The sequence below is a fragment of the Miniopterus natalensis genome, chromosome 2 (genome assembly GCF_054644295.1).
Source record: "Miniopterus natalensis isolate mMinNat1 chromosome 2, mMinNat1.hap1, whole genome shotgun sequence".
Classification (NCBI taxonomy): Eukaryota; Metazoa; Chordata; class Mammalia; order Chiroptera; family Miniopteridae; genus Miniopterus; species Miniopterus natalensis.
The window spans coordinates 181,407,358-181,422,449 of record NC_142082.1 but is presented as its reverse complement, the minus strand read 5'-3'; the positions used below and the strand labels follow the sequence as shown (position 1 = coordinate 181,422,449).

General features: G+C 60.1%; 1 protein-coding gene across 1 annotated transcript in view; it reads right to left on the bottom strand.

Moving 5' to 3' along the window:
• Positions 1-227: 227 nt before the first annotated feature.
• Positions 228-15,092, bottom strand: part of CACNA1I (calcium voltage-gated channel subunit alpha1 I) — an 80,422-nt gene continuing 65,557 nt past the window's right edge. The window contains exons 21-37 of the mRNA XM_087814005.1: positions 14,657-14,841; positions 14,122-14,248; positions 13,509-13,634; positions 13,113-13,202; positions 11,821-12,013; positions 11,111-11,262; positions 9,735-9,844; positions 8,976-9,109; positions 8,210-8,280; positions 5,765-5,843; positions 5,074-5,195; positions 4,259-4,597; positions 3,868-4,014; positions 3,377-3,499; positions 2,657-2,822; positions 1,754-1,953; positions 228-806 (exon numbers count right to left, since the gene is read on the bottom strand). Of these exons, the coding sequence (XP_087670131.1) occupies positions 228-806; positions 1,754-1,953; positions 2,657-2,822; positions 3,377-3,499; positions 3,868-4,014; positions 4,259-4,597; positions 5,074-5,195; positions 5,765-5,843; positions 8,210-8,280; positions 8,976-9,109; positions 9,735-9,844; positions 11,111-11,262; positions 11,821-12,013; positions 13,113-13,202; positions 13,509-13,634; positions 14,122-14,248; positions 14,657-14,841 (2,943 nt within the window). The remainder of the gene's footprint in view (positions 807-1,753; positions 1,954-2,656; positions 2,823-3,376; positions 3,500-3,867; positions 4,015-4,258; positions 4,598-5,073; positions 5,196-5,764; positions 5,844-8,209; positions 8,281-8,975; positions 9,110-9,734; positions 9,845-11,110; positions 11,263-11,820; positions 12,014-13,112; positions 13,203-13,508; positions 13,635-14,121; positions 14,249-14,656; positions 14,842-15,092) is intronic.

Here is a 15,092-nt window from a genome sequence, read left to right as displayed (position 1 = left end):
ATATATACATGTGTCCGCACGGGAGGGCCACGGCCAGGCCAGGCCTGGGCCTCGGCCCACCCAGACCCGGCTGCACCGCGCGCCGGTGGCCGGCGCTGGCTGCCCCGCACGGTGGCCGGTGGCCGGTGGCCGGTGGCCGGTGGCCGGCCGGGGACCAGGTATTGCTGTCTGGCCCTGGCTCCTGAGGTAAAGCAGGCGAGACGGGCTGGGCGCGGCCCGCCCGGCCCTCATCTCTTCCTCTTGCTGGCGTCTGCGGGCTGCAGCTCCCCCGGGGGCTCGGCCGCGCCCGGGGGGTCCTTGCTGCGAGCCGCGGCCCACGAGGGGCTCCGGGCCAGGCCGGGGGGCGCGGCGCGGGGGCGCGGGCCGGCGGCCAGGCTGCTGGTGCTGCTGAAGCGGCGGGCGCGCGGGAGCCCGGGCGCGGGCGGGCAGAACAGGGACGTGAGCGACAGGCTGCTGAGCGTCTCCGAGTGCTCGCTGCCCCCGCCCGCGCCGCCGCGGCCCGCGCCCTCCTCGTCCGAGGGGTCCATGGAGTCGTGGTGGGTGCACCCCGGGCTGGTGGAGCCCCCGCTGCTGTGGCTGCGCTGGTGCGCCCGCAGCCCGCGCCGGCTGAACGGGCCGCGGCCCCGCAGGCTGAGGCGGCGGCTGGCGGCGGGGGACAGGCCGGCCCGGGGACCGGGGGCGGGCGCCGGGGGCCCCAGGGCGCGCCGGGGACTGTCACTCAGGGTCAGGCTGTCCTCCAGTGTGGTCTGCAGGCTGCCCGCTGAGCTGCTGCGGCTGGCCTCCAGCGAAGTGTCGCTCCCTGTGGCCTGCGGGGAGACACAGGGGATGGGGACCGCCCGGCGTCCCCTCACCTGCTCCCCCAACAGCCTGCCCATCTCAGCGACCTGCAGGCACAGCAGCCCTCCGGTCCCTCAGGAACTGCCTTCACCACACGCCCAGTGCCCCATGGCTTCTCCCTCCCACGCCACTGCCCACCTGGGCTCCTGGGTGGCTCTCATGACTGTCACTGAAGTGGCCTCCAACTAGGCGATCAGGGGCAGCCAAGAGCACCCTGCTCAAACCCAGTCAGACCCTGGCCTAGGCCCCTGCCTGCCCCTCTGGGACCTCACTTCCCCCCACGCCCCCCCCACCTCTGTTCTGCCTGCTGCCTGGAAAGCTCCTCCCCAGATGCCCACGTGTTTCACCCTCAGGGCCTTCCCAGCCCCTCCACCTGAAGGACCAGCAGCCCTGCCCCCTCATAGACCCCTTTCCTGTGCCATATTCTCCCCAGTGTGTCACCATCAAATAGATTATACTTTTTATCCACTGACTTTGGCATTTCCCGTCTCCTCGCTCACTTCGGAACACACACGTCGTTAAACACAAACTGTGAGCCCAGGGGCAGGGATTCTGCCTCTGTAGCTGCTGCAGCCTCCAAGCCCAGCACATAGCCTGGCACACAGTCGGGCTGACAGCCACTGAATGAACAAATGCCTGGATGAGCCCTGGGCTCAACCCTGCCTCCACCACACCGTGTGATCTGGGGCGGCTCCTGCCTCTCCTCGAGTCCTGGTCTGCCACCCACAGAATGGTACTCTCGGGTCCGCAGGGCCCTCTGCATGCCCAGGTATGGCTCTGGCCAATCCAATACAGGTGGCCTGCAGGCCAAAACCTCCCATCCCTGAGACCTGCCCCTCCACCTCCACAGCGAACTCCACTGTCCTACTCAGATGTTCCCCGCAGGGGAGCTCTTGGAGTCAGGGAGGTGCCGTACCTGCCGGAGGAGGGTGCAGTTGACACTCGGTGACCGCAGGGATGCCCAGGAGCCCTGCAGGGCAATCTTGGGGAGGGTCCCAGCACCAGCACCCTTCTCCTGCCCTTTCTGGCTGGAGGACACAGCAGGGTGGAAGAACTCCGCTGGCATGGGCAGGAGTGGGCTGGATGCCTCTGGGGAGAAGGGGCTCGGAGGTGCTGCTGGGGAGGGAGGAGAGGGAGCTGGGGAGCACGCTCGAGCTGGCGGGCCCCTGGAAGGTGGGCTGGCGGGGAGGGGACTACCTAACAAGCTGGCTGTGAGACTATGGGCAAATCCTCCCTGAGCCTCGATGTCCCCACCATGAAAGCAAGAGAGAAATAGTAAACCTGCCCATGTGACTCCTGGGAGAACAAGCACCAGGCAAAGGCACAGCTTCAGAATGGCTCTTGGGTCCTGTGTCCTGACTTTTGGTTCAGGAAGTCTGGGGCCTTAGCACCTGAGCACCATGTTCAGTCCAGAAGCCATTGGTTTTAGGACAGGTCCTTGGAAAAGCCACTCCACCCCCAGCCCCTGGAAGGTGTTCAATGCCAGGCCTCCCAGAAGAGCACTGAGGTGAGCTCAGGGTCTTGGAGGCTCCTCTTCTGCTGAGCTCATCTCTGTCTCCTTCCTCAGCCACTGCTTTGAAACCAGGTTCCTGTCACCTGTCACCCTCCAAGAGGACTCGAGGTGAAGGTGAGCCCTAGTGATGGACAGGCCAGCTCAGTTCTCTGTCCTGGTGCCCACAGCCAACCACGAGCCCATCTTGTTTTCCCCCCACACAATGTAACAGTCTTGGGGGGTGGGAGGAAAAAAACTCAACCAGCTGCCTCTGAAGCAGCCACCGAGAACAGGGCTGGGGGAGCTGGTGGGGCACCCACCCCTCACCTTGGCTGCTCTCATGTTTCAGCCAGGATCGGACGGGGTTGAAGGAGACTGCCTCCATCTCGCGCAGGAAGTTCTCAGGCCCCGAGGATACGGCCGTGTTGGACAAGGGGAAGAAGCACTCACCCAGATCCCCCACACGCACGGGCTCAGGTGGGTCTGGCTCACCCTGCAAGAAAAGGGCGGTAGAAGGGTTAGGACGGTGGAGACAGAGGCAGGGGCCAAGCCCACCAGAGCTGCCTTCATGCCCCTCATTCACAGCCCTTTGCTCGGGCTGCTCTCTGTGCCTGAGATGGCTTTCCCCTCACCCTGTCCACCTGGCCAACAATCGTCATCTTCCAAAACCCAGGTGAAAGGGCCCCACCTCCAGGAAGCCTCTCTGATGTCCCGGGCAGGTCAGTTTACTGCTCACTCCCCTCTTGACTCTAAGATCCTTGAGGGCAATGGAGGGTAAAAAATACCCAAAGCAACAAGGAGTGGCCAAGGCCACTGGATGCCATGATTGGAGTCCTGGCTGAACTTGTTGCTGTGTGACTTCAGGTAAATCACTCCACCTCTCTGGGCCCCACTGCCCTCATCTGACCAATAAGAGATGTGGGCCTGGCACACGGCAGGTACTGCTTAAATAGTGCACTGGGAAGAAGCCATGTCCTGGCTGAGCAGGGGGAGGCCCAGCCTGCAAGGATAGATTCACCTGTCCAGGAGCCCCCTGGGGCTGCTCACCTTGCTGTCTTTAGGGTGAAGTGGGCAGGCCGTGAGGTCCTCGAGACTCAGGTCATCACCCAGCAGGATGGATGAGGACCTGTCTGAGTTCAGGGAGAAGGCTTCTGTCTCAGCGAGCTGCACCTGCAGGGAGAGGTGGCAGCCTCAAGTCACACATGGGGCTGGGACTAGGAAGGCCTGGTCCCCCCGAAAGACGCAGGATGGTAGTCAGAGAGGTTCAGAGATCTGCTGAGCATGGATAGTATGCCCACCCTGGGGAGGGGGCCCAGCCTAGGCAGGGGTGGAGGTGGGGGAGACATGATGACATCACAGCCAGTGGAGAGCCAGGCCTGGGATGGGCCAAGGGCAGGGAGTCCCATGAGCCATGAACTCCAAAGCTGGTCCACTTGCCCACAGACCAAATGTCCCTAGAGGCTGGCCACTGTGAGCTGTTGGTGGGCAGGCCTCTGCCCAGAGCTGGGCTTTTCCCTCTGGCCAGGCACTAGCCCTACCTCCTGCTTGTCGTGGTGGCACTTCCTGCAGCCGGCCGGCGAGGAATAGTGGTGGAAGATGGAGCCAGACAGGTTGTCGATGATGGTCAGCTCCCCATCCAAGGAGTCCTTGATGATTAAAGAGACGCTGTCCAGCCACAGGTTCTCCTAGGCGGACAGGACGGGTGGGGACAGGTGGGGTTATCACTGGGTGGGGACTGCGGGGTGGGCAGGGCACAGCTGCCCGCCGGGTCTCTGCACCTATGGCTTGGGCCCGACCCCCTCGTCGCAGGGTCACACAGAGCTGAGCAGGGTGGGGCTCCAAAAGACAGAGTCTCTGCCCAAGGCCACCTGGGCCAGCTTCCTTGGCAGCCCCGAGATCCCACCCTCGGCGCCCCCAGCCCCTGCCCACCTGGGCTGGAGAGTAGCAGTGTGGGCACAGGCGGCCTTCTGGGTCACCCCCGCCGCCTGGCCCGCCTGGCCCTCGGCCAGGCGCCCCCGGGGAGCCAGCGGGCAGCCGTGGGCCGGGACCGAGGCCCTGGGCCATCTCGAGCTCGAGCTCGGCATCCATCTCAGCGTCCTCTTGGGCCTCCTTGTTGCTGTCATCCAGGTGCTTCATGAGCACAGCCACCACCACGTTGATGAGCACAAACTGCGCCGTGAGCACAAAGCTGACGAAGTAGAGCGGCGACACGAACTGCAGGCTGCTCAGGCAGCTGCGCTCGTCATGGGTGCAGTCCCTCAGTGTGTCCTGTACCGGGCAGGTGGGCAATGAGGACCCCAGGGCCTCGAGGCTCAGGCCTTTGTCCTCTGTGAGCCCTCCTGCCCACTCCAGGCTGGAGCCAGAGGGCCTCCGCTGGGCGATGGGCAAATGCCAGGGCCTAGCGGCAGGAGGAGCAGTGACTGCAGCCGCTGCCCTGGGCTGTGGGCCCCCAGCCCCCTCTGGCCTTGGGTGGAGTCATGTCTCCTAACACCTGAGCACTGATCTGAGCACTGTCCAGCATGTCAGGGTGGACAGAGAACCCCTTCTGGCCGTATCTGCCCCCCACTGTGCTCCCAGGCTCCGGGCAGGGCCCCCTGCTTCTCTGGGCCCTGCCTTCTCCTCCCATGTACCATGGGGTTCTGGGTGGGCAGAGGGCCAGGGGCCTTGACTGTTGGGACTGTCACCAGCACCCTTGCCCCCAGAACCTAGCCTGAGTTCTCCCTCCCCAGCCTGCCCACAAGTACCTTCATGATCCCGTTCCAGTTGTCGCCAGTGGAGACCTGGAAGAGCGTGAGGAAGGCCATGCCGAAGTTCTCAAAGGTGGCATGCCGGCTCATGCCCTCACACGGGTTCTCATCGTTACAGACTGAAAGGAAAGGCGATCAGCTGGCCCACTGCTCAGAAACCCCACTACAATCCTCGGAGGTGCTTGTGGACTGTGCCCAGCCCATGGATGGAGAAACTGAGGCTTGGGGAGGTGGCACACAAGCTGAGGCTCAGGTTCAGGTGAGCCTGGCTCCTCTCCCAACTCAAGTGTCAGTTCCAAAGGGAGAGAGGATGGGGTGGGTGAGGGCTGGCTCCAAAGGGAGCCCTGCTTTCTGGAGCTGACCCTGTGTTGCCCTGGCTGCTCTGCTTGTCAGGATGGCCCTGGCCCAGGATGGACACTGGCTTGTGGGGCCAGAGGGGGCATCCCCAGAGGTCAGACAACTGGGGGGCTCCAAGTGGGGGTCCATGGCATAGGTCTGGGGTGTGCACGTGGACCCAGGCTAGCACCTCCCAATAGTTCCTACTCACACGGGAGGGGGTGTGGATGGTGGAGGGCCACCCCTCCATCCCCTCAGGGCCCGCTGTGGGGATATCTCCCCAGTGATGGGACAGTCTGGGAGGCCCTCCCCCAGACCTGGTCCACCCCCACCCCAGGCCTGCGTCACTCACCCAGCTTCCCAAAGAGCTCCACTCCCAGGGCGGCGTAGATGAAGAAGAGCAGCATGAAGAGGAGGCCCAGGTTGCCCACCTACGGAGACAGAGGGTGGGGAGGGAGCTGCAAGGCCTGGGACAGGTTGGGGTGGGGGACAGCAGCCTCCAGGTAAGGGCCAGCCTGAGGGTCAGGGCAGCAGTAACTCCTCACCAGGCTCTCTCTGCCACCCCATACGACCTCCCGGAGGGCAGGCTGGGCCAGCGCAGGGCACTGGATAAGGATAAAACACTTGCGAAGGCTTTACTGTCAGCAGCCTGGACTCAGCACTTCACATTCATTAGTTCACTTATCCACACGGTGACCCACAAACCCCCTTTTACCCCTGTTCTTCAGATGAAGAAAGAAACTACTGAGAGGTAAAATACCGTGCCCAGGATCACACCTCACACCACTAGGACTAGGGTAGGACTGAGATTCAAACCCAGCCCGCTGGCCCCAGGGTCCAGGAACACGGCTCCATACACCTGTGAGTGGTTAGTGCCATCCCGTGGGTGAATACAGAGAAGGGGGGAAGGATGTCTCAGCAATAATGCCACCTCCTCCACGAAGCCTGTCTGGATTCCTCCAGGCAGACTGGGATGCAGTCTGACAGTGTGAGTGCAACTGGTGTGTCCCTGCCACTGTCTCTGCCGCTCTGGGAAGCCCTTGAGAGCAGGAACATGACTAGATTAAGTCAGATCTGCTTCCTCGGACCAGCAGGGAGCCTGGCCTCAGAGAGGAGTGAACACAGGAATCATGCATGCCTGTGGGCCCCAGAAGCCTCCTGCAAACCCCGGCACCTCTGTCCCGCAGCTCCTGTGGGAGGAAAATGTCCTGGATCCCAAATCTATTTCCAATCTACCCATATGCTAGAGACCGCCTTTAAGTCACACTATGGAGAAGACAAGGCTCAAGCACATTCTTGCCTAGAAATGAAATCTCTCCTGGACCCCTCAGGAGACCTGCATGGGTAAGTCAGAAGACGTTCGCATTAACTGCTGAAAAGTAAACGGCATTAATCACAGCCTCCTAATGTGTTTCTGCTCCAGAGGAGGGTTGCCTTCCTCTACAATCACACCAACGATGTCTAATTAAATGATGCTCGTTCATTAATGAAGTGAGCACTTACTGAGCACCTGTGAGGCAGGGGTGAGGCCCTGGCAGCCAGGGGATCATGCGTGAGTGGCCTGGGCTTTCGGCTCAGCTTCCTGCCCTCTGCAAGGCCCCCATCAGCAGCATCTGCTAATCAGCATCCACCTCACCTTTCCTACCAGCCTTCCCTCTTCCCTCAGCATCTTCCAGAGCTGCAGCGACTGCCTCCCCACCTCCCTGCCTCCAGCCTCTCCCTCCAACACATTCTCCTCTGAGTCCCCAGAGCAACCTTCTAAAAGGATGAGGCCTCCCTTGTCCAGAACCTCCCTCGGTGCCCACATCCTGCAGGAGTTTGCTGTCTTATCATCAAAGGCATGATCTACCCCACAGACCCGCTTCCAGCCTGGTGAGAGGCATGTCGCTTTCCCTTTGCAACTGGGCTGCTGGGAAGCTCACACCAAACTCGAGAACAAAATTCAGTGATGTTCTTAGCCCAGGTCATAGCGAGAATTGGCTTTGCTTTCATCTTCCCTGAGCTGTTCATCTTTTATCCCCATTTTTAGTGGGCTGTGTCTGTGCCTTGTATTTTAAGACGCCTAAAGTTCTTAAGACTACATGAGTCATAAGGAATAAATGAATGTGCTCGAGGCTCACCTCAGAGCAGAGGCCACAGTGAGGGGAGGGAGCAGGGGAGCCTTAAGGAGTCAGGACAGTAGGGGAGGGAGAAACTGGGATCACAGACTTCCCAGAAGAATGAAAGGTGACCCCTGTGGCCCTGACCTTACCTCCCTTCCACTGACCAACGGGATGAGGGCTGAGTGGGGGGGCACACCCAGGTCGGGGGGGGTCAAGCTGTCCCCTCCTAGAATGTCAAAACAGAACCTCTCGGCCCACATCACCACCTCCTTCTACCAAGCCACCCTGCAAGGTCAAGCTCAAAGTCCCTGACAACCTCCCTATTTCCCCAGTTTGTGTCAGGGCCCCTCCTCTCTCCCCAGCACAGTGAAGGCCCCTTGCCAAAGTGCCCTGGGCATCTGCCTTCCGTACCAGCTTGGTGACTCCTGAGGACAGGCAGAATGTGGGTCTCCAAAGGCCAGCCCAGGGACCAATAAAGAGCAGGGTTGGGGAGTACTTGGTGACATTAGGACTAAAGAGGCAGAGGGACCTGTTCCATCTCTCACGGCCCCAGCTCAAACTGCTTTTCAGGAGACAAGGTTTTGTGCTGGTTCTGGGCAGGTTTAGGGAGAAGGGAAGTCAGGGCCTGTGTCCCCCAGGGCCCAGCATGACACCAACAATAGGCAGGAGGGGCCGCTGGAGGCAGCGGCTCTTACCTGGGGCAGGGCTTGCACCACGGTGTCCAGCAGGGCCCGCATTCCCGTGGCCATCTTCAGCAGCTTCAGCACTGCGGGTAAACCCAACGCAGCCCCCTCAGCCCAGGCCAGCGGGGACATGCGTGTGGACATGTGGACATGTGTAAATGCCACAAGAACGTAGGTGCAGCTACAGGGCGAGTGGGGGTGTGTATAAAAATGTGCTGCACAAGGTGTGGACATTGATGGGGACCAAGAGAAGGCGGGTACACCCAGTGGGCACCGAGGGATGTAAGTGTGTGAGTGAAAAAAAGTGTACAAGTAACTGCCTAATTCACGGCGACAAGGCAAAACTGACCAAGTGAGTGCCCATGTGTCTTCCTGTGGCTAAAGAGGCCTCCAGCGGAGGCTGAGTATCTCCACCCCCATCCCCACCCCGGAATCTGGAGGCGACATGTGAGTGCAGGGGAGTAGGAGGCACCTGCGTGAGCGGAGGCAGGAGGTTCTGAAAGAATTGTGGGGACAGCCCTGGGGTGAGCGGGAAGTCTGGGGGGGTTAAGAAGCGTTGAGGCCCGTGTGTCCCAGCTGGTGTTGAGGGACCACGACATCCCAACCTGGGGCTGGACCACATGGGTCGTGTTATGATAAGGAAGTGGGGTGCAGCGTGCTGTGCAGAGCAGCCTGTGGACCCCTCTCCCATTGTGCCCACAAATCCCCTCCCCCATAGTGCCCACACTCCTCCCCCATCGTGCCAAGCTCCCCTCCCCCGCCTATCCTCTGCCCTCACCCCGGGCGATGCGCAGAACCCTCATGATGCGAATGATGGTGGGGTTGATGGGCAGTGCCGCGTTGATCTCGATCTCCTCCAGCGTGATGCCCATGACCGAGAGCAGCACGATCGCCAGGTCCAGCTGGTTCCACCTGCTCAGGGGACACAGGAGGGCAGGAGTGGGAAGCAAAGTGAGAGTCACTTTAGCTTAGATACCTCAGTTCAGAGGAGCTTCCCAGCCCTCCACCTTCCTGCTGTGGCGGCGGGGATGTGGCCACCCTTCCAACTAATCCCTCCAGACCCCACTAGGTCCAGCTCCCTCTCTACCCCTGGACAGCCTCCAATTCCTCAAGCAAGGGGCTAACCAGGCTAAATCAATATCTCTGGCCTCCTGCAGGGGAGAAGAAATGGGCTCTGACTTCTAGCTGTGAATCTTGAGCCTGCTGTTCCCTCTGTGTGGCCTAGGGCTAGTCTGTCAAGCTCTCTGAACCTTATTTGTTTCCTCTGAAAAGGAATGAGGCGTGTCCTGCTCTGTCTATGGGATATGGAGGGCCCATGGGAGATGTGCTGAGGAGACTTGATAGAATGCCCTGCACACATCAGGTAGCACCATATCTACTTCTTGTTCAGGACTGCAGACAGCACCCAGGGGCCCCTGGCCATCAGTGCCCAGACCCTTATTAGTTCCCCTCTTCTGGGTGCTCTAGGCTTCCCCAGGGATCAGGACGGCTTCCCCATCCTGCAGCCCCTTCTGTGCTGCCTGGCCCAGCCACTCACCTGTCCTTGAAGAAGCGCCTCAGACCAAATGCCACCAGCTTCAGCACAGCCTCCAGCACAAAGACAGTGGTGAACAAGTAGTTGCAGTACTTGAGGGCTGTCTCCAGGGACTATGGGGGAGGGCAAAGAGAAGCATGATCCAGGCCCCATGACCTGCCCCCCATTTTCCTCCAGTCAGAAAGTCTCTGCCTTTTAAGAGAATTTAATCCATTCACTTTTAATGCAATAATTTATGTATTTACTTTTATTCCTTCCATCTTATATAATGCGCACTATTTATTTCACTGCTATTTCCTTTTCCTTATTTCTGCTGGTTTGGTCCAGATACCCCTCTTTGGAAGTAGTGCTCAGTAATGGTTAAGGGTCATGGTTAAGAACCATACTGCCTAGATTTGAATACTGGCTCAGCACTTACTCCATGTTCACTATGATTTTGGGCAAGTCACTTGACCTCTCTGGGACTTAGCGTTCCAATCTGTAAACTGGGGATAATAGTACCTTACCTCAGAAAGTTGCTGTGAAAATTAAATGAGCTAATAGCCCTGAACCAGACTGGACTGTATACTTAAATACTTGGTAAATGTGAGCTATTATTATTCCATTTCTTCATGTTAATTTGGAAGTTCTACAACTACTAATCCTTTCTGCCAGTGGTTGCCTTCCTTTTCCCTGCACGTATAACATTCCTCTCCTATCATTTAAAATAAGATACTAACTCCTCACCTGGAGGCTCTGTTCCTCCCTTCATCCCAACCTCTGATAAGAAGCTCTTGGAATGCACTTACCCCTACAAGCCCCTCACCTGCCCTTCGTGCACACTGCCTGCAACTAGCAGGGAGCTGGTCACCCTCTCCCACCTCTGTGTTTGCCCCCAACAGTCCTGCCACCTGGAATGCCCCTCCCCCAGGCCCCATATGCCCAAGTAGCAGTGGAGGCCGCATGGCAGTCCTTGAATGTAAATCAAAGTTCCAGTCCTGGCTCCACTACTTACTGGCTAATTGGGACAGCATCTTTTACCTCTCTGAGCCTCAATTTCTTCATCTACAAAATCTGGAGAAAGTCTCTTCCCCCACCTTAAGGTTGCTGTGAGGATAAGAGTTAAAATCTATAGCATGCCTTGAAAGAAGTCACATTAAACACACCACAGCTACTGCTCCCCATGTTCAAGGCGGGGCTCAAAAGGCACCTCCCTACTCACCAGAATTGAGACCTTTCTCTCTGGCCTTTCTCTTTCATTCATCTGTCCTACCAGGCCATGAGCTTCCTGAGCACAGGGCCGAGCATGGGGAGACCCTGCCCCACCCTGTCCCTGAGGTGGAGTCCTGCTGAGGCCCTGCTCCCCGTGGAACCTCGGCCAGGGGCAGGACTGGGCTCACCGTTGGCTGGTTGTAGTGCTCCAGGGACATGGTGACCACATTGAGGCAGATGATGAAGGTGATGAAGATGTCCAGGTAGTGGCTGGTGCACATGGAGTGGATGAGCAGCCGGGTGGGACAGTAAGTGGCATAGTAGGGCAGCCGCTGGGCCTCTGCAGGAGGTGCACAGGGGAGTGGCACAGACCACAGAGGATGGCCAAGGAGGGAACAGAACAGGTGGAAGTAGAGGCAGAGGGGAGAGGAAGCAGGGAGGAGGCATGTCAGTCCACCCAGTCCTGGGAGTCAGAGTTAGGTCCCCTCCACCCAGCCCGGGGGCCACAAGGGAAATGGGTAAGATGTCGGGGTGGGTGGCAAAGACCAGGACACTGATTCTCCCTATCTACCCCAAAGTGCCCACAGCAGGGGCTCCTGGTCTGCTGGGGAGAGAACAGGGGTCCCACAGCTCAGGGTCGGGCATCCGGGCTCTGCCTTTGCCCTCTGCCTGGGCTGGGACACCTGGCTGGCATTGGTGGCGCCATCAGACTCCAGGTGGGCCCGTACAGGGCTCAGGGAACCCAGACAAGCCGACACTGGGGGAAGGGGCGGGCCAGGGACACGGGTGCCCAGAGGCTGGTGTGGGGCCCAGGCCTCGGCCCCTGCGCCCGGGGTCAGTGAGAGGGCAGGGGAGGCCCCGGGCTGGGTGGCTCCCGCCCGCGGCGTCACCCACGCACTGCGGCGCTTCTTCTCCAGGCGCCGCAGCCGCTTCTCCTCGCGCCGCCGGGCCTCCTCGGCCTCCTGGTGCTGCCGGCACTTGTGGAAGTTCTCCACCACCACGCCCACGAACATGTTGAGCACGAAGAAGCTGACGATGAGCAGGAAGGAGATGAAGTAGAGCAGCATCCAGGGGTTGTGGTTGGGCACGGGCTGCAGGGAGCCAGAGGGCTGAGGCGGGCTGGCGCGCCCGCGGGCCAGCTGGGGCACCGCGCGGAGCCCCGGGCGCTGGGGCCCCAACGGCGCCTGCCTCCTGGGGGCCCTGAGGCTTGAAGGGAGCGGGTAGGAAGCGCCCGCCCTGGCCTGGCGCAAGCAAGGTGCTCAGCAAAGACAGCCCTCCCCTTCCCCGCTCCAGCTCTTGCCCCCGACACGGATCTACCTGTCCCCTTCCCCTCGTCCATCCCCCACTTACTCATCTGCCCACCCATCACCCACCCACCCACCCACCCATCCATCCATCCAGAAACAGGCAGCCAGCCGAGGGAAAGCACATTCCTCATGGAGTCCGTGTGAGTCTACGTGTGTGTGGCTGGGATGGTGGGCAGGAGGGGCGGACAGACTAAGAAGTGGAGGAAGATGCCTCCGAGTGCTCTCATTCCCTGCCTAGCCCCAGATGGGACCCCTGCTCTCAGGGATCTTGGGAGCAAGAGCTCAGGCCGCCTCTCAGGCCCAACCTCCCCCAGACCCTCTTCCACCCACCCCACCCTCAAATCCACCCGCACCCGGCAGCCCACAGCAGCTCGCACAAGCAAACTCGATGCTGTCACTCCCTTGCTATGACACCTTCACTGACTCCCACTGCCCTCAGATAAACTCCAGCCCTTGCCATGCCCGGACCATCCAGCCCTGCTTGCCTCCTCCACACCTCCTGCCATTCTCCTCTCACTTTCTACTCCGGAGCCTCATCTCAGGCCTCCCTGAATTCGTCACTCTCTTGCCTCCAGCCTGCACCTGCTGTCCCTGTCAGCCGACTCAGCCCCTCTCCACCCACAAGGCTCTGCACCCCTCCAGGCAGGAACCAGCTTGAAGAGCTGTCCCCACAGAGCAGGGGGCTTGGTTGAAGCAAATGGAACAATGACTTTCGCTACCCAAGGGGTGGCCCTACTGGTGGACTCAAGCCAGGGTGGTGAGGGGTGGGCCGCGGCTGAGCTGGGGCTGTGGGTCTTGCTAACACCAGTTTCAGACCACTGGACCCCAAAACCACCGTGTCCCTTCCCCGTTGCCCCACTGACCTGGCCCCAGCCACACCAACCTGCTGGTCCACAGCGACAGCATCCAGTCCATTGTACATGATGTTCACCCAGCCATCCTTGGAGGCCAAGACAAAGAGGGACATCAGGGCCTGGAAGACACAGGGAGAGGAGGGTACAGAGGTGATGGGTTCAGACAGGGTCCCGGACCAGCAGAGATTGCCTGGCAGTCACACACCCTACTCTGGACACCTCCCCCATCCCGTGCTTCCACCACACTGCTCGTTTGTTGTAGCCCAGGGCCCTGGGCCAGGAAATGAGGTTCTGGAAAGGAGAAGTCACAGGGTGAGTCCTGGTAAGGCAGGATTGGACACTGGTCTATAATCCCAAGCTGTTGGCATTGAAGAGCCACCGACTGGGGTGATCAGATAAGGAAGGGGTAGGTGGGCAGAGCTCACCTGGCCCAGGTTGTCGAAGTTGTACTTATGATGGACCCAGCGGTAGTTGGCGGCCATGCAGTCAGAACGGTTGGTGATGTTTCGGGTGTCTACACCCAGACAGTGGTAGAACTTGCCCTTGAAGAGCTGGGAGGAAGGGACACAGGGTGAGTGACTGTCTTGCCAGTGCTCCCGGGGATGGGGGTGAGGCGTAAATCAGAAGAGGGACACCTCTTCTGTGCACAGTCAGGGCCAAGCACTCAACCACGCCATCTCCCCAAGTCCCCCAACATGAAGTGGAGCTACTCTCGTCCCATCTCACAGATGAGGAAACTGAGGCCTGGGGGGACAGGTAATCTTCTCAAAGTCACTTGAGGTTTAGAAGCGGCAGAGCCAACTTTCACACCTTGGCTTGTCTGATTCCTGGGTTTTCCACACACCCAAGATCAGACCCCAGTACCTGCACTGGAGATCCAGGCAGGGACCCCCCGGGAGAAAGATGTCTGCATATCCCCAGGGAAGAGAGAGCCCCCAGGTCAGCCAGCACAGGGTCGGGGAGCCGTGTGGGAGCGAGGAACCTCTTCTCCAACCTTGGAGCCAACCCCACCGCCTGCCCAGTCTGGTCACCCCTCACCTGCACCCCCAAGATGCCGAAGATGATGAAGAAGGCACAGCAGATGAGGACAATGTTGCCAATGGGCTTCAGGGAGGAGATGAGCGTCTCTACCACCAGCTTCAGGCCAGGCGCCCGACTGATGACACTGCAGCCAGGGAGGGACCAACGGCCCTGTTAGCCCTCAGCCAGGTCAGGAGACAGCCCCAGTCATCCCAGAGGCACCAGGGTGGTGGTATGCACAGCAGGGCACTGTGCCTTCACCCCGTCCCCTTGGGGTCCACACACCTTCATGTAGAGACTGAGGCCCAGAGACAGCTGTGAGCCACCCAGAGCTATACAGACAGGGGGCAGCTGTCCTGGGAGCCACTTTCAGCCCTGGTCTTCCAGCAGGCGCATGTACACACACACAAACACACACACACCCTCCAGGCCTGGTGCCTGGCCCCGCTCAGCTAGTGCTTGGCACATGCTAGCAGAAAACTGACTGGGTAGGGAGGGCAGGAGTGGTCCACTTAGACCCCAGGAGCTTCTCCAAACATGGAGGAGTCCTCACCGCAGGGGTCGTAGGGTGCGCAAGAGCCGCAGGACCCGGAGGACCCCCAAGATCTTGGCTCCGCCGGCGGAAGCCAGGGAAACCACGATGTCAATGATGGACACGAAGACTAGAAAGCCATCCAGCACGTTCCAGCTGCTGCGCAGGTACGCCTGCTCCCCGAAGTACAGACCCAGAGAGACCACCTGGGGGCAGGGTGATAGGCGGGGTCAGTCAGCCTCCACCAAAGAGGTGGGTCAAGGCGAGAGTCAAGCAGGTGGGGTGGAATGGAGCCAGAGGGTGGGCAGGGGTCACATGCCCGGCTGCCCACTCAGAAAGTGGACAGTGGGTGGGGACCAGATGGTCTGGGTGCATGGTGCTGCTCCCAGCAACGTAGGCCCACGGCCTGTTCCAATGTGCTCTCCCTGCACATCTGGCAAACCCAGTTCAAAGCCAC